Consider the following 17762-nt stretch of genomic DNA (forward strand, 5'->3'; position numbering starts at 1 on the left):
TGGTGGTGGTGGTGAACTTTTCATTTGTCTCCTAAAACATTAGAGCCTCTCCGACCAAAAGAAGAAAATATTGACCCACAAGCAAAACGTGATCGCTTCCCATGGCCACACAACCAAAATTTCCTACCCCAATATTCGCTTTCGTCTTCCATCACATAACTTCATAATCCCAACTATTTTTTAAATTATTTTTATTCTTTTTTTGAAGGTCGGTTAATCCCCAATAGAAAAGGGCACTAAAACCCATACTTTGCCGATTCCATAGCCTCATTTAAATCATCCCTCCAGTCAGTCCATTCATGTTTATCATCGCCGCCATTAGCAACTATGGTTTCCGTTGTTATCCTCCCCACTTTCCATTACCTTTGATAAATGGTCTCCAGTTTAAGCTTCCCTCTTCTTCCTCCTCTCCTCCCCTGTAAAACCAACCTCCGTTTCGCTGCTCGGTACAAGAAGAAGAACAAGACCCCTCTCGTTAATCTATTCATCCCACACCGGAAGTTCCGTCTTCTTGCCTGTGCAGTCCCCAGTCCAAATCCCAACAGGCTTAATGTAAGGGTAGCTAGAAATCTCGCAGCCAATGGCTTTTCGAATGAGCTTGTGGATGGGGAAAGTGAAAGTCAAGAAGCTTCTATCCAAATGGGTTCGAACTTCGCTAGTTTCGAACAAGACCCCATTGTTGACAAGTTAAGGACTCAGCTAGGTGTTATCCACCCAATCCCTTCTCCTCCAATTAATCGTAACATTTTTGGGTTTTTTGTGTTCTTCTTTCTTGTCGGGGTTGCTTTTGATAAAGTCTGGACTTCGAGGAAAAGGAGGGGAAGATTAGGGGGTTTAGATGGGGACCTTGTTAATTTGGGAGCTGGGGTTTGGCCTCAAGTTCCAACAAGTCTTTCTTTGCTATTGGAAAAGGATTTGCAAAGGAAAGAATCAGTTGAATGGGTTAATATGGTGTTGGGAAAGTTGTGGAAAGTTTATAGAAGTGGGATTGAGAATTGGATCATTGGGTTATTGCAACCTGTTATTGATAACCTTAAGAAGCCTGATTATGTCCAGAGAGTTGAAATTAAGCAGTTTTCTTTAGGGGACGAGCCTTTGTCTGTTAGGAACGTCGAGCGTAGGACTTCGAGGCGTGTCAACGATTTGCAGTGAGTTTTTTTTTTGCCTCTTTTGAATTATCAGAACTTTGTTATTGCTATTGTTGTTGCCATAGTTATTGTACCTTTCCTAGTGCCCCTGTATTGTCCATCATTGCTGATTCTTATTTTATTCGTATATGAAGTTCTAATTATCAAGTTTAAGTGTTCTTGATATATTTGCTTGGTGGTTCTATAAAAGTATGATGTTAAATTTGCTGCTTAATGTGCTATTGATTATTTGAGGATATGTGGAGGTTCTGCTTATAAATTTGAGAGCACATTTGACTTTTGTTTACATACTATAGGTATCAAATAGGGCTTCGTTATACTGGTGGTGCTCGAATGTTGTTGATGCTGTCGTTAAAATTTGGAATTATTCCAATTCTCGTGCCAGTTGGTATTCAGGATTTTGACATTGACGGAGAACTTTGGGTTAAATTGCGATTGATTCCGACAGAACCTTTTGTTGGAGCTGTTTCGTGGGCTTTTGTCTCGCTTCCAAAGATCAAGTTTGAGTTATCCCCATTTCGCTTGTTTAACTTAATGGGTATGTAATACGTGCAAACTTCTTTTGGTATTAGGTTGTCCTTTAATTCAATATCTAAGCACATTCATAGAAAGTATGTTGTCTCTTCCACTCTCTACCTATCTTGTGACAGAATTTCATCCTACTTTTTCTCGGTATGTTAATATGCTTCTTGTTGAAATATCTTCTTTTCCTGTATTAAAGTGATTGGTTCTCTATGCATTGCTTAATTTAACTTAGTTTTCTTCCAAAACTCGAGTTTGTTCATTACCCATTAAGCTGTGAATTTCATAGTTGATTTTGAGGGTTAGAAGAAATGTTTTACTGGATGGTAACAGAAGAAAACAATGCAAACCAGTCTCCCGTACAGAGTATATAATTAATTGGATTTTGGTTACATAACCATGAAACAATGAGAAGCATTCCTTCTCTGTATTTTGCTTATTGAAGTATTTTTTTTCTTCGGAAATAAGTGATTTGATTCCCTTGTCTTCAAAGTTATATAGAAAAAATTATAAGGAATTGTCCTTTTATGTGCTAATTGCCTTTGAAGACGCTGATACTTATCTATTTCTCTTTCTTTTTATTTGTACATGTACTGGGCAATACCAGCTATTCCTGTTCTTTCAATGTAAGTGCCAACTTTTACAGTTTCTGTATTTTATACAAGCTTACTGATAGAACAAATTACTGATATATGAATCTGAAAGATTATGAATTTTCTTATCTTGCTATAGGGGTTATTTTAGATAACGTGGTTGTTACTTATAAGAAACAAATTCTGAAGAACTTTTTTGGTTTGAACTATTTTCATAATCCCCCTCCCCCTCTTTCCCTTCATGGCATTTAAGACTTTACGTTACAAAACATCTTCTTGCTTAGCTACAATTTCCCTAGCGATTGTTGCAGGCTTCAAGAACATGTCAGAAGTAGATAATATTTAGTCAAAAGAAAGAAAAAAATGTTAGTAGATAGGTTGTATTTGATAGTGCCTGCAATCTCCTCTTTGCCCTTCCTCTCCCCATTTAGACGAGTTTAAATTAGCTCGTCTATCCTCAATATTAAACACCTATATTAGCTGAAAGCGAAGACATAATTCACCTTTTACTTCTTATCCAAAGCTGGTTTTAACGATTTTCTTTGCATCTCTCTCTTCTTCTTGTTCTTCTAATATCCTCATGGTAACTGATTGCATTTATATTCAGGTTTTTGAGAAAACTGCTCACTGTGGATTTACCTCGACTATTTGTTCGACCGAAGAAAATTGTTCTGGATTTCCAAAAAGGGGAAGCAGTTGGCCCTGTTGCAAATGATTTGGAATCAGGAGAAATTCAAGAAGAAAAAAACAAGGATTTTGTTGGAGAACTATCCGTGACCCTCGTAGATGCCAGGAAGCTGTCTTATGTTTTTTATGGTAAGAGTCATTTTTCATTTGAGTGCTGAGAAGATATATTGTTGATTTATAAGGGAAATGCTTGCTTTTAATAGATTTGTATTGTTTGACCTCCTATGATGCATGGACAATGTTCATTTTCTTGCTTAGTAGGTCTGAAAAAATTTGGTTTAAACTGCTCTATGCTGTGGAAAACTGTTCACTCTGACAATGACTACTCATAATGCATTGAGCACTTCTGTTTAATTGCTGAAGCATACACTTCTTGATACAACAAATGCGACAAGCCTTCTGTTCCGTTTTGAAAATTGTTCAATGGCATTTTCTGTTCAACCCTTGACTTGGAACAGAAAGTACAAATATCTGTGCATGTAAACCTTATGTTGTTTGATAGGGATTGGGGGGGGGGTGTCAAGGGTAGGTTAGGATTCTCATAAAATTTGAGATGCAGAGGCATGAGCCTTAGGACATGGGTACTAATACCCAATTGTCCAAAAAAAAAGGTATGTAGTCCTAGGATTCTATACTTGCCAGCGTCCTCGAATAGCTAGGTTTGTATCTAGTCCTGCCACTTTATAAGCCCAAGAAAGGTGGATGAAACTCGCTATATATAGGTTTGGCCATGCATTTTTTAGTTTGCTTCTGCTCATCCATGATTGATGCTAAAGAAAATAACATAGAAAAGCAAAGGGGGAAGGCAAATCACTACTCGCTGTTTGTGTGTCCTATTACTCTTTGCTTGCCTGAGCCTGTACTAGGTAGGAAGGAATTTGGAAGGAAGTTGTGTTGGACTATTGACAATTTTATTTAAAGTTCCCATATTCTTGACCAAAGGCAACCTTAATGAATTTCAGCAAGTCATTCTTGTACTTTGGTCACTGCTTTAAGGACTGTTAATGTGCCCCCATTGAAATCTTTTGAGCTTTTTTTTAATTATCTGCTATTTCTTCTCTTGTTTGGTGACATAAGGTCCCTCCCTTTCAGTCTTCCTCATTCCCCATCTTCACAGCATGACAAGAATAATAAGCAAAACTTCCACTCGGTCCATCTCAAAGCCTACCCTTTAGTTCTATTGGTTCTGGCTACATGAGTATGACAGGGTAAAGATATAAGTTCGAGTAACAGAGACGTAAATTACTTTTCAATGTTGCCTAACCTAGGATTTGAGATTGGATGAGAGGATAAAATACATAAGTCTTCTGATAGTTATATGAAGACCTTAGTAGGACTCTTTATTTTGTTGTGCATCATCACTTTCGTTCACAGTGTTCATTTTTGCTCTTCTTTTTTCAGGCAAAACTGATCCGTATGTTACTCTAACCCTCGGGGATCAAGTTATACACAGCAAAAAGAATAGTCAAACTGCCGTAACTGGGCCTACTGGTGAGCCAATTTGGAATCAGGTGCAGCTTCTAGGCCTTTTTTTATTTCCATCTTTTAATTTTTTTTTCATATAGAATACTCTCATCTCTAATTAAACTTCCAAACTGGATGAACAGAATATTTGAATCTGTAAGATTTCTTTAATTAATATTTGTTTTGGCGTTTTGGCAGGATTTTCATTTACTTGTGGCAAACCCTAGAAAAGAAAAACTATGCATCCAAGTAAACGGTTCCCTTGGGTTCGCTGATTTGATTGTTGGTAGAGGAGAGGTAAACTTCTTCGATTTGTAAAAGCAATGTATATAAGTAAAATTATGTGATACACACAGTTTACACAAGCATATCTATTTTAATGTCATGCGTCCTATTTAGGTCTTACTGGTTAGGTTTCCAGGTTTATGATTAGGGTTTAGAGTTTGGAATTTAGGGGCTAGGGTTTTAGATTTTAGGATTCAAGATTGAAATAGACAGATTGTGTATATAATTGTGCAATATGGGCATGGCAATCTAACTTTGACAATTTATGGTTACATACAATAATTACCTTATTTTTAAAGATTAGATAGTACAGACACATGCATTCCTTTGGAAAAGGTCAAAGGTTGCAAGAGAGGGAAGGCTAGCGAGTTGTTCAAGGCACTTATGACCTATTGGAAAGTTGGTCCATCTTTTACATCCTAGCTGGCACCTATTTGTTTTGATGAAAAGCAACAGTTTCCATTTTGAGATTGCCATAGTTTTACATACAGACTCTTCTAGATAGAGCTTGAGATTTGGATGAATATGGCAATGAAGACTTGTTTCCTGCCTAGAAATGTGTTGATGGTCTATAGAGTAGATATCCTGTTTGCTGTTTCAGCTGCTTGTTTGATTGAGATCTAATATAGTTAACAGCTACATATGAATTCGTGATAAAGTTTTCACTTTATTTGAAGGCAAACTGATGATAGATTGCAATGGTTTTCCCTTTTCTATGCATGCGTTTATCTGATGCACATGAGCATTTCAGGTTGATCTTGGGCCTCTTCAGGACACGGTTCCAACAGATAATATTGTTGTCTTGCAAGGAGGTTGGGGAGTATTCCGAAAGACATCTGCTGGAGAAGTATTGCTTAGGTTAACTTATAAAGCTTATGTCGAGGATGAAGAAGATGACACAACTGTGGCTGGGTCTGTTGATACCTACGCTTCAGATGATGAGTTATCTGATTCTGATGAACCAAATGCGACTTATGAGCAGGGCTTAAAACAGATTACTAATGAGACAGACAAAGAGTCCTTCATGGATGTTTTAGCAGCTTTGATTGTGAGTGAGGAATTTCAAGGCATAGTATCATCCGAACCCGGGAGCAAATCTTTTGATGGCCTATCAAGACGTACCGGAAACAAATCTTCTGATGACATATCAAGAACAGGGTCTCTGAAAACAAGATTAAGTGGTGTTAATGGGGAATCTTTGCCATCCAATTCCAATAAAGGTTCTGAATCGTCTCCAGGTGTGACACTTAAATCTCGGTAACTAAGACTTAATTTCAATTGTGTCACTGTTTTGAATGCATTCAATATTTTGTCTTCTGCAGGATCAACCTTGTTCTGGTTTGCTGTGATTACAAGTATATCAGTGCTAATTGCTCTCAGTATCGGTGGCTCGAATTTATTCAACCCGTGATATCACGTGATGGGCTAGCTGAGTGTTAGTCCTTCTACTTGATCGAGTAATTATTCTCTCTCGAGTATGATTACAGTTGCATGCAGTTTTGAGTTACCGTGCTGCTAATTCATTACATCGTACATTGGCAGGTTTTAGGCCATTTTTCCACAAATGGCTTCCGGGTTTTAGGCCACCGTTCCACAAATGGATTCCGAAGGAGATTCGGAGTTTTCATTCACGTACTAAACATAGCTGAGTGTTGAAATGTGCGGCAGGCAAAAATTTCTCTTTTATGATATGCAATGTACATGGCCATAATAGTTACTGCTATATGTCTGATTTCAGTAAAGAGAGTTGAGACTTGATAGGAGGGTGAGAAATTATTACCCTATTCTTTTCATGATGTTCGACACGAATCGACAACGAAAGGCTAGGCGGTATTGTGCTAAATGCTAATGCTGCGACTTCTGCTGCAGTAGAACCTTGATTCCTGACCAGACTAGACTCGACCAATTCATATGCATGTGCATTCTTTCTTTTCCTGGAATATATTCAGTTACATGTACATGTTGTTATGGAGTTTTGAGTACGATTAAAGGCAAAGTTTTCCACATTATGCATTTTGTTGAGACTATATCCTATAGTATTTATATACTTTTAAGCATTTTGTAGTTTTTGTATACTTTCTTGACTATATAATTCTTACCATATAGGTTTATAATTTTATAAATTTTAGAGGGACTCAAGGCTCGATTTAACCGTTTTAATGGCCATTAAAAATATTGAATACAAAATTTTCATTTCTATCTATTATTTATACTTGTAACTCTTCAACTGGATTTAACCCAACAAAATGAACAAGAAGATGATGATGATGATCCGCTATTTCTTTGGTTAGGCCAAACGATAGCCATCCAGGAAGATGACCATCGTCTGTTGCTGTATTTGCCAGACGACAACGACTCGGTCGTTGTTTCGGCGGTGGCTGCTCCGATTTGTTCCATTTGAGGTGAGTTCAGTAGGTTCCACATTAACTGTACGTCTTCATATCCACACGTCATTACATCATCTTGAAACTTCAACAAACCTCTTATTTTCTGTTTTAATTATAACTAATTGTCAGTTAGTTAGTTAGATTAAAACTGTATATATACTTGTATTATACTCATTCTAATACAAGCAGAATTATTCAATCTCAGTTTTTTCTAATTTTCAACATGGTATCAGTTTCCAGGCCGTTTCTTCCTAGGTTCTCTGTTTGGCCCATTTCTCACTAAAACGTTTTGGCCCGTATCCCTTCAGCAGCAGCATCTTTTTCATTCCAACAGATTTCTCATTTCGTTTCTTTTCCCCAAATCTTTTTTTTAGGGTTCATGGCTATCACACTTGATCTAAATCACCCACTCTTCTTGCATCCTTCTGATACACCTGGTGTTCAATTGGTGTCTCTTCAGCTCACTGGCGTTGAAAACTATAGTCTCTGGAGCCGTTCCATGCGCATCGCTCTTCTGGCCAAGAACAAGCTTGGCTTTATCGATGGAAGCTGTCGACGAGATGATTATGCCGGTCTGATGCAGTCTCAATGGGAGCGTTGCAACGCTCTTGTACTCTCATGGATCCTAAATTCTGTCAGCAACGATCTCTCTGCTGGCATCGTTTTTGCCTCGACCGTAGAATCTGTTTGGAAGGACCTTAAGGAGCGCTTTGACAAGATCGATGGTTTTAGGGTTTTTTTATTTACATCGGTCTATTGCTACCCTCGTTCAAGGCGACTCATCTGTATCCGTTTATTTCACTCGTCTCAAGCTCCTTTGGGATGAATACACTGCTCTTGTCCCCTTCACTTCCTGCGATTGTGACGCTGCACAACAAAATTCAGTGCATGTGGCTCAACAACGTCTTTTTCAATTTCTGATGGGCCTCAATGAGACCTACTCTGCGATTCGGAGTCAGATCCCTATCATGAAGCCCCTTCCTACCGTCAATCAGGCATATTACATGATAACTCAAGAGGAATTGCATCGAATTCAGTTGTCTGCTACACCTCTTGAAACTTCTGTTATGTTCACGGCCACTTCCAAAGGGAATGAACGAAGGCGTTTCAATGGGACATGTGAATACTGTAAGATCAAGGGACACAGCCATGATCGATGTTATCGACTCATTGGTTTTCCACCAGACTTCAAGTTCAACAGAAAGAAGCCTCCTCCAGTTTCTATGACAGCTAATTCTGTACATACTGTGGATGGAGAGTCTGAGAATGCTTCGATGGTTTCCTCTCCTGTATCAGCTGTTCCCACCTTTACTTCTGAGCAATACAATCAGATTTTGCATCTATTGAACAAAAGCTCCACCGTAGATTCCAGTGTGAATCTTGCAGGTACTGTTGGCTGTAATTTACCTACTTCCAGTACTGCTTGCGTTCGTTGGATAGTTGATACTGGTGCTACTGACCACATTTTGTCTGATTTCAAGGGTTTGCAATTTCCAATTTTATGTTCTGCCCATCGTTATGTTCATCTTCCTAATGGTCAAACTGAACTTGTGTCTCATATAGGGTCTCATAGGTTAACATCTGATCTGGTTTTGTCTAATGTTTTGTTTGTTCCAATTTTGCTCACAACTTACTTTCTGTTTCTCAGCTTGTCAAAGATCATGCATGTATTTTTTCCTTTCATCCTGACATTTGTATCTTGCAGGATCTTTACAGTGGCATGATCAAGGGGATTGGTAGAAAGCTTAATGACCTTTATATTTTTGAGTTTACTAAAGGAGCTACTGGTTTGATTTCTAATTCTTTGATTGGTTCTGGGGTTAATTCTTGTGTTCATCATGTACCTACTATTTCTGATTTCAATAAAACTAGTCTTTGGCATGCTAGATTTGGACATGCATCTGCTTCTGCTATGAAAAAATTGTCCTCTTATGTTTCTGATAAATTTGATATAAAGTCTATTCATACTTGCAGTGTGTGTCCTTTAGCAAAACAGACCATATTACCATTTCCTCTCAGTACTACTAGGTCATCAAAACCTTTTGAATTAATTCATATAGATTTATGGGGTCCTTATAGGATATCTACTCATAGTGGTAATAGGTTTTTCTTGACTATTGTTGATGATTGCACTAGAATGACTTGGGTCTATCTCTTAAGGCTTAAAAATGATGATGTTTTGTTTCTCAAACTGTTTCTCTCATTTACCTCCACTCAATTTGCTTCTGTTACTAAAATAATTAGAAGTGACAATGGTACAGAATTTTTCAATTCTTATTGCTCTCCTTTTTTTTCTTCTCTTGGTATTCTGCATCAAAGTTCTTGTGTTCAAACTCCACAGCAAAATGGAGTTACAGAAAGAAAACATAGACATCTTTTAGAAGTAGCTAGGGCTTTACGTTTTCATTCAAAAATGCCTATTAAATTATGGGGTGAATGTGTCTTGACAGCTTGTTTCCTTATAAACAGACTCCCTTCTTCTGTTTTACAATGGCAAACACCTTATGAAATTCTTTATCACAAACCTCCTGATATGTCTATTCTGAAAGTTTTTGGTTGCTTATGTTATGCTACTGTTCCTAAACAAACTGATAAGTTTGCTCCTAGAGCTTTGCCTTCTGTTTTTATAGGATACTCAAACACTCAAAAAGGCTATCTCTTGTTTGATCTTACCTCTAAGAAATTTTTTGTCAATAGGGATGTTATTTTTCATGAACAAGTATTTCCCTTTCACTTTCCTGTTCAAAGTGATTCTTTCTTTTCTTCTACTCATTTCATTCCTGATTCTGAATTTTTAGACCTCTCTTTTGGGCAACAACTTGTTCCTGTTGCTTCATCTGATTCTCCTTCCAGTTCTGAATCTAGGCAATCATCAAAACAACTAGAAAATCCTATAGGTCCAGTAGCTCCAGTCTTGGTTAGGAAATCTACTAGGGTTTCTAAACAACCTCAATGGTTAACTGATTTCATTTGTAATTCTATTTCTACTTCCAATTATCCCATTTCAGATTATATTTCCTATCAGCATCTTCCTTTTGGTACACAATCCTTTGTTTCTTCTATTTCAAAATCTGTTGAACCTACATCCTATCATGAGGCAATTCAACATCCAGAGTGGGTACATGCTATGAAAGATGAAATTCTTGCCCTTGAAACAAATAGAGAAAGTAAGAAAATGTGGTTCCGTGTAGCACCCTAATTAGTCTACTGTGTGTCGTACTGATCTAGGGTGTTACACTCTTTTTGGTTTCAATCAATTTTGTAGCCAGTGGGTATTGTTGATTAGCTTGTAATAATATGCTTCTTATCTTTCAGGCTTAGGATGATCGTCGGTGGGAGGATGATTCGCCAGTGGGAGGTCCATGTCAGCTTAGAGTCAGCACAAAAATTCAATGTCTAAAGTTTAGTGAGCAAATTGAAAAACAATTAAAAGTACCGTTAGTGAAATAGGAGAGAGAGTAAAGTTTAGTGAGTAAACATGTAATTTATCCAAAAAATAAATCATCATTTCATTTTTTATACAAGTTTTCGTTTTCGTAGTGACAATAAGATTCATGAAACTACAATTCTGGAATTTAATTAGGGTTCGAAATCATTATAGACCATGTTATTATTTATCAGTAATGATATCTTCCGTGACCGTTATTGAAAGACTGTGATACTCATAATCATTGTAATGATATTTTCCGTGACCATTATTGAAAGATTGCGATACTCATAATCACTGTAATAGCGTCTGTTATTTTTATAATCACGATAAATATGATGCGGTAAAAAATGCTATTGAAACCGTCATTTGAATATTTGTTGTTGACATTCATTCACTCGTAGGTTTCTCTTTGGTGATGAAGAAATGTTGCATTGCTTCTCTTCTAAACATCTATTTTGATTCTTGATTAAAAACATACATTAGAATCAATAAGATATATATTTTAGATATTTATTTTACAAATAAATTTAATGAAAATTGAGACTAAAGAAAGTAAAGATGATAAATCTAAAATAAAAAGATTTTAAGATTTATTTATTTTACAAATAAATTTAATGAAAATTGAGACTAAAGAAAGTAAAGATGATAAATCTAAAATATAAAAAGATTTTTAAGATTTTAATTTTATAATCATCAAATTCAAATTTAAAAATAAGATATCAAAACTTAGTACGAACCAACTTACCTCAATTTTAAATCATTTGATTATGGAACGATGGAAACTGATCGTATTACCATTTTTTTTTCCTGATTTAAAATCTATGTGATCAGATCTGAGTAATTTAAAAATTTAGTGATTATAGTGAAAATTTTCAAAGTTATAGTGACCTAAACAAGAATTGAGTGATGAATTTATATTTTTAACGTTTGATAAATATATCTTGTCCAGTAATCATGTGAAATAGAGACTAATATTAATGTACCCAAATTTCACTCATTGGTAATGTATGGCACCAAAAAGCCATATACACAAATTATTCAAAGCAATACAAATTTCGTTGGAAATTATTCTCCCGAACCTTTACATTTTAACCAATTAAAATGCCATCAAAGCAATCAAAAATCACCATTAAAACACAGACACAAGCTCTTCAGTTAATTCACGAAAACACAATGCTTCCTAATCTCACCTTGATTCCCAGTTAGTACTCCCACTTTACCCATCTTCACCATCGACACCGCGAAATCTTTAGTGAAAGTCGAGGCGTGGACGGAAGCTTGATGATGGAATTCGTAAGCTTTCGTCTCCGCATCGTTGAGAAGCGCCGCGTCGGATTCGAACAACCCCCTTCTTTTAGTGATGAGTGTGTAGTAATCATCGTCGAACGACTTGAGCTTCTGGGGTCCATCTCCACCAATTTCGCGGTGTCTCCCGGCTTGCATTTCTTCTTCAGTTGAGCAACGTAATTAGGATCCATCGACGGGTCAGTGTTGCCTCTGCCGGTGAAATTGTAGAGACGGTTTGCCGAAGGCAACGCAATGAGATGTCTCAATGGGTAAACTGTAAATTTCATGGCTCAACTTTAAACTCATTTATGTTTTAGTCACTAAATTTTGAATTAATTATGACATTCCTCATGTTTTAGCCACACGTTAAATCATAAATAATGTGATGACATGGCTAATGTTTCGTTGACATGGAAGTTTTATTATTACAACAATCTGGCCCTCCCATTATTTGTTCGTTACACCAACTTGTCACGCAATTTACCTACCGACAGCCATGACAGCCGAGACACCGGACCCGGCCTCAAACCTCCGAACATGTCACGAACGTTTCCCGTGCCGATCACATATACGGCCGCTACTCTCGTGCGTGCGCTCTCGTCTCGAGTCTCACGCACGGACCGTGACACTAGCAGCCCCCTAACACAAAATTAAATGTGAATTAAACGACATCAAATAATTATATGAACCAATCGAATTAAACTTCAATTTGGCTATTACACCTTGTCTTACACAGCGAAACAATCAGATGCACTAAGGAGAGTAGATATATTGTGCCAAAAGTTGGATTTTAGAACCTCTTTGGATTTAAACTTTATGTAATAATAATAATAATAATAAAATAATAATAATAATATACTACTTATTAAAATTAACAAAGCTTTTTTAAGATTGATAAAAAAATTATGTTTGATCTTTAGTTAAATAATTTGATTGTTTTACAATCAGATCATAATTATTTTTTAATTTTTTTATTTAAAGCCTATTTTAATCAAATTAGAACTACATACTCTTCAAATATTATAGAATTAATACGTAACTCCAATTGTATTTTTAAAAATATTTTTTTTTTTTCAAAAATAAAAATCTAAATTGTTATTTTTAAAGCATAATATCTAACAAAATCAAGCACATCATTTCCCGTTCTTTTTCCTTAATTGTTGCTTTTAAACTCCAATTTTCCAGACTAATTACAATCATAATCATAATGCATAAATTTTCAGTCCTTAATCCACAATTTTTTTTCTCTCAAAATGGTCAGTGCCAAAGCTTCTCGAGGTCTCAAAATATGTTGTGGAGCAGAGATTTAAATAGCGTTCGCGGCCGCGTCACGTTTATCCCAGTTGCGAACATGACGGATGCTATCGTGGTCACTGCAAGTGTCGCGATCGTGAAGATTTTTAAATTTTGCACAACTTATCTTAAAACATAATAGTTATAATTTAATTAATGAGTCGTGTTTAATGATGTTACAATGTTTTCTAAACGAATTTAACATATATATAATCAATAGAAGACTTTAAAAAGTCGATAGGATAAGATAATTAATGATGAGTTGAGACATCGTGAATACATATTATTTAAAAGAAAATATTCAATCATTAAAGTAAGAACATATAAATATGATGTATATAATTAAAGCAACACAACTAGATTGAATAGAACACGACTAAATTGAATAGAAATAAAATAAAAACAAATTTAAAGAACACAAACTTAGGATTATAAATAAAAACTAATGTGTACCTTCTAAAGTAAGGATTAAATTATAAATTAAAAGGTGAAGGAATGATAAATTAATATATTCCTTAAAATATATTTAACATTTTATTAAAATGAGAAATGGGAATGGACGACTTAATATACTTATTGTTTTTTGAATTAAAAACCAAACATAAAAATTAAAGAAATTTCAAAAGTTATTTAATATTTTAATATTCTCTCCAAGTTTCAAACCTTTCGTTTTTTCACCGGAGCATCCACTCTACCATATTCTTCATTGGCGATGAAACTCATCAAACTCAAGATATCCGTCAAAACAGTTTTGTTTTGTCGACTTGTCCCTTCTCGGTTTGATCTTTGTCTTAGTGATTGGTGAATCTTGTCCGATGATGTGCTCTCTATTTTTTTTTTTAGAGTTTAAGAGCTTTTTTGGGGTGAGAATTTTTACTTTTTTTTTATGTTTTTTTTTCCTGATGGTGAATTTTCTCGGTTTGATCTTTGCGTTTTTTGGTGAGAATTCCAACTTTTTTATGTTTTTATTTTTTTCAGTAACGGTTGAAAAATGACAATAGTATCCCATTATCGACGCTATCCATCATTATCCCTAATTGCGGAACGGATTGCTATCGGCGTGAATCCACTACCTACAACTAAACTTAGTAATATTGATTTCAGACGGTGGCGTGACTGCAAAATAGCAGACGCTATGGCCTTTAGGTTCCGCGGCTTAAATCCCTGCTGTGGAGTGACTGCAATTTTCATAGTCATCGTGGCCATCGTCTTCCTTGTACCGGCGCTCACTGTTTTCAAGCCGAAGAACCCAGAAATCACAGTTTACCCGTCGGCCTAGAGAACATCGGCCTCGGTTTAAGAGGGATTCTGAAAGCGAGCGCGATAAAGTTTATCCCGTCGGCCTAGAGAACATCGGCCTCGGTTTAAGAGGGATTCTGAAAGCGAGCGCGATAAATGCGACGGTACCGATGGTTATCGCCGTCAACAACCGTAATTACGGCACCTTCAAGTTCAAGAACACGACGGGTTTAATAAACTATCGCGGTGACGTGGACGCAACGGTTCCGATCCAACAGTCGCTGGTCCCCGCCCGCGGGAAGTTCAACATCAGCACCGTTGCCAATTTCATGGTGGACGGTCTGATTTCGAAAGCCACTTTCTGGGCGGATGTTTTGACCGCCTCTGTCAACTTCTCGTCCGACGCGACGGTGGATGGGAAGGTGACGATGTTTAACGCTCTGAAGATTCGTGCATCGGTTCCTAGTAAATGTGACATCTCGATTTTCGATTTTTATTTAAATTCATTCACATTTATAAATAATTAACTCAAATCCCATTTTCATCTAAATTTAAATTAATATTTAATATTTTTATATAACTCCTTTATTAAATTTATTCTTTTGTTATTTTTTATTTGAGCGGCCTACAAAAGGCTTTTCGATTACTTATTTGTTTACAGGTCTGAACTAACCTGATGAAGGGTATGTTCATGATCGTTCGTTCATTTAACTTTAATCAAATAAACGAATGAGAACACAAACAATTAAACGAAAAAATATATTTTTCGTGTTCGTTCATTTAAAAATTTAGTTTGTTCGTGTTCGTTTGTTAAAATAATAAACGAACATAAACAAATAAACATAAAATTAATTGGGTTTATATGTAATGAGTTTTTTTATTTCCAAATAATTTTAGGATTTATATTTTCTTTAATTATTTTGAGTATTTTTGTTTAGGTTTAAAATTAATTTGGTTTTAAAATATTAATGTGTTTAAGGTTAAATTTTATTAGAACTTAATATTTCAAACGAGTAAAGAGATTAGGCTGAATATAAATGAATGAACATATCCGAATGAACAGACATAAATGAACAGATAATCGAATGGTCCCGAACGTAAATGAATGAACGGGCCATTGTTTGTGTTCTTTTATTTAATTAAACGAATATAAACTTTTGTTCATATTCGTTCGTTTAATAAATAACCAAACATAAATGAACTTCATACCAAATAGTTCGCTGAACGTTCGGTTCGCTTAGAGGACTAATTAGTTTCTTGCTAGACCTCATGAGACAAGCCATCCAAACTTATAAAAGGAACCGAGTTCCATTTTTAAATATTAGATTCTAAATTTATCCATATTTTAAATTACTCTAATTTTTTTAATCCACTCATTTTTATATTTAATATTTTTATGAAATTTTAAACATTAAATAAATCCTTAGACTGTTTTTTTTAATAAAAAAGTTTAAAATAATTATTGATAATATTTGTTCATAACTTTATTAATTTATTAAAACGCGTGTACTAAAATCCATAACATTTAAATAATAACGTTTATTCTTATTATTAAGACAACTTGATAAGTTCAGTTGTTGGATAAATCTTTAACGAGTGTCTGTGAATCGGCATACACATATAACATGCATCTAGAAGAATTTGAATGTGATGGATTAAATAGTGAAGCAGAAGAAGAAAGGGAGGGGGTGTTCTTAATTCTCTTATGTGCTTAAACCTTCCTTTAATGCTTCAGCACATGGAGGGGTCTTCCATTGCAGCTCCCTTCTGAATTATTTAAATGAATGGCCTGCATTAGGTGCTGGTTATTTATTATTATTTAAACCTTTGTCCTCCTTCAGTTTTCTCTTTTATTTATTTGTTTTGTGAATTCAACCTCTAAGAATAAAGAAATGTTAAACATTGGTCAAATGTTTTAGAACAAAGTACATTTAAAATGAAATTATAACGACATCCACGGCCACTATTGTAATTTAATATCACAAACCGAACATAATTTTTCTTACTCCTATAGTCCTATGATATGTGATTGATATACAACTTGATACAATGACCTTACTAGTACTACTAGCAAAAATGAAGGCGTAAGAGGGAGTGGCTACAAGTAAAATAACGGTCGTAAATCGCAACATGATACTATGATCGTTATTTTTCGATCTCGATTTTTGTTGTTATCGATGTAATCGCGACAAACACAATGCGGTCGAAGACAACGTTGGTGCCGACGGGTTACCGATATTAACCGATATAGTTAACTAACATAGAGAAAGGAACCAAGCGCAACCCTCTTTTGCTTATCTCTGTACAATCGTTCTTCCCATCATGAAAACTCAGCTTGTTTTCTTCTTCGATGTGTATGTCTGAACAATTCTCTGCACCGTCCTTCCCCTAAAAAAACGAACTCTTTAGGTCAACTATCTAACCAGAAAGCATAATCATAACCATGACAGTGAGAATGATCGAGTTTCACCAGAGAACTAAGGGCAGCTTGATCTTCTCTCTTTCTGGGATTCATATCATTTGATATCCAGTCATCACTGACCTATTGAAAGTTGTTGAAAACCTGTCAGCCTAAGAGACGCCGAAGCTGAAGAGAAATGCAGAAATTATCAAGTTCTATATATTAGTTACCTTGGGACTATTCACAGGTGAGCTTGCGGTATCCTCCAAAGAATCATCCTCTTCGTCACGAATCTCTTTGGTTCTTGTTTTCTTGAACCGAACTTTTTCGGGAAAAACGTGAAGATCACGATCGATGTCTTTGTCGGATGGTTTCCATGCAGCGCCTCGGCGGGTCGTCGCGGCATCGGAGACCAGAGAAGAACCGCAAACGAAACTAGAACAATAACTGCTTTGCTGCTGATGGTGATGACGGTGATCATGAGTACGATGATTGCTGTTTGAGGAATCTACAAAATAAGCAGTCCAGCCACTTTCTTCGACTGAATCGTCTTCTTCTTTGGGTGTTGTTTTTGGCTTGGAAACAGAAGATGAATTGATGGAGTAATGCTCCATATCCAGAAGAGAGAAATGAGCTCTGTAGATTGAAAAGAAAGTCGAGAAGCTCTTAACGAGAGAAAGAAGAAGAAGAAGATTGTTGGTTTAAAATAATAATACACAAAAGGAAACCATGGCTTAGAATCTCGGTGAGACCCAAGTGTGGGCCAAGGGTTGTTTGAGGAAATTAAAGCAGCAGTAGCACAAGAAAAAAATAAATAAATAAAAGCATGGCCGAGAAAGAGAAACAGAGAACGTGCAAAACGAAAGTTAAGTTAATTTATATATAAATAAATATTATAATTAATTAAAATAGAGAGTTTTTTTTATGAAACATAAATCTCAGAAATTGTTTTTGAGTCAAGTTGATTCATTATATGTGTGAGTATTTTTAATAGAACTTGGTGATAGAGTTTAGGGGTCAATTTAA

At 35.7% G+C, this 17762-nt stretch overlaps 2 protein-coding genes across 4 annotated transcripts; one reads left to right on the plus strand and one right to left on the minus strand.

The window, feature by feature from the left end:
* Window positions 1-210: 210 nt before the first annotated feature.
* LOC120184355 (tricalbin-3-like) lies at window positions 211-6681 on the plus strand. 2 transcript variants are annotated; one of them, XM_039188849.1, is made up of 9 exons: window positions 211-1148; window positions 1445-1686; window positions 2278-2296; window positions 2871-3079; window positions 4352-4461; window positions 4613-4711; window positions 5451-5919; window positions 6022-6156; window positions 6242-6681. In XM_039188849.1, the coding sequence occupies exons 1-8, from the start codon at window positions 373-375 to the stop codon at window positions 6108-6110; spliced, it is 2013 nt and encodes a 670-aa protein (XP_039044780.1). In that variant the 5' UTR covers window positions 211-372; the 3' UTR covers window positions 6111-6156; window positions 6242-6681. The 2 variants fall into 2 exon arrangements, with proteins under 2 accessions (XP_039044780.1, XP_039044779.1); XM_039188848.1 differs by having other exon boundaries at window positions 218-1148; window positions 5451-5937; window positions 6242-6674.
* A 9753-nt stretch (window positions 6682-16434) lies between these two features.
* LOC120184323 (vascular-related unknown protein 1-like) lies at window positions 16435-17398 on the minus strand. 2 transcript variants are annotated; one of them, XM_039188817.1, is made up of 3 exons: window positions 16967-17398; window positions 16806-16877; window positions 16435-16723 (listed from the first exon to the last, which is right to left on the minus strand). In XM_039188817.1, the coding sequence occupies exons 1-3, from the start codon at window positions 17348-17350 to the stop codon at window positions 16574-16576; spliced, it is 606 nt and encodes a 201-aa protein (XP_039044748.1). In that variant the 5' UTR covers window positions 17351-17398; the 3' UTR covers window positions 16435-16573. The 2 variants fall into 2 exon arrangements, with proteins under 2 accessions (XP_039044748.1, XP_039044750.1); XM_039188819.1 differs by lacking the exon at window positions 16435-16723 and adding an exon at window positions 16740-16753 and having other exon boundaries at window positions 16784-16877.
* Window positions 17399-17762: the final 364 nt, after the last annotated feature.

This window comes from Hibiscus syriacus, unplaced genomic scaffold (genome assembly GCF_006381635.1).
Source record: "Hibiscus syriacus cultivar Baekdansim isolate YM2019G1 unplaced genomic scaffold, ASM638163v2 tig00112864_pilon, whole genome shotgun sequence".
NCBI lineage: Eukaryota > Viridiplantae > Streptophyta > Magnoliopsida > Malvales > Malvaceae > Hibiscus > Hibiscus syriacus.

Coding starts and splice junctions, on each gene's coding strand:
- LOC120184323 (XM_039188817.1), bottom strand. CDS start 17,350: ATGGAGCATTACTCCATCAATTCATCTTCTGTTTCCAAGCCAAAAACA. Junction 16,878..16,966: donor CACCTGTGAATAGTCCCAAG/GTAACTAATATA, acceptor AACTTTCAATAG/GTCAGTGATGACTGGATATC. Junction 16,724..16,805: donor AAGCTGCCCTTAGTTCTCTG/GTGAAACTCGAT, acceptor TCGTTTTTTTAG/GGGAAGGACGGTGCAGAGAA.
- LOC120184355 (XM_039188848.1), top strand. CDS start 373: ATGGTCTCCAGTTTAAGCTTCCCTCTTCTTCCTCCTCTCCTCCCCTGT. Junction 4,462..4,612: donor GTGAGCCAATTTGGAATCAG/GTGCAGCTTCTA, acceptor GCGTTTTGGCAG/GATTTTCATTTACTTGTGGC. Junction 5,938..6,021: donor AGGTTCTGAATCGTCTCCAG/GTGTGACACTTA, acceptor TGTCTTCTGCAG/GATCAACCTTGTTCTGGTTT.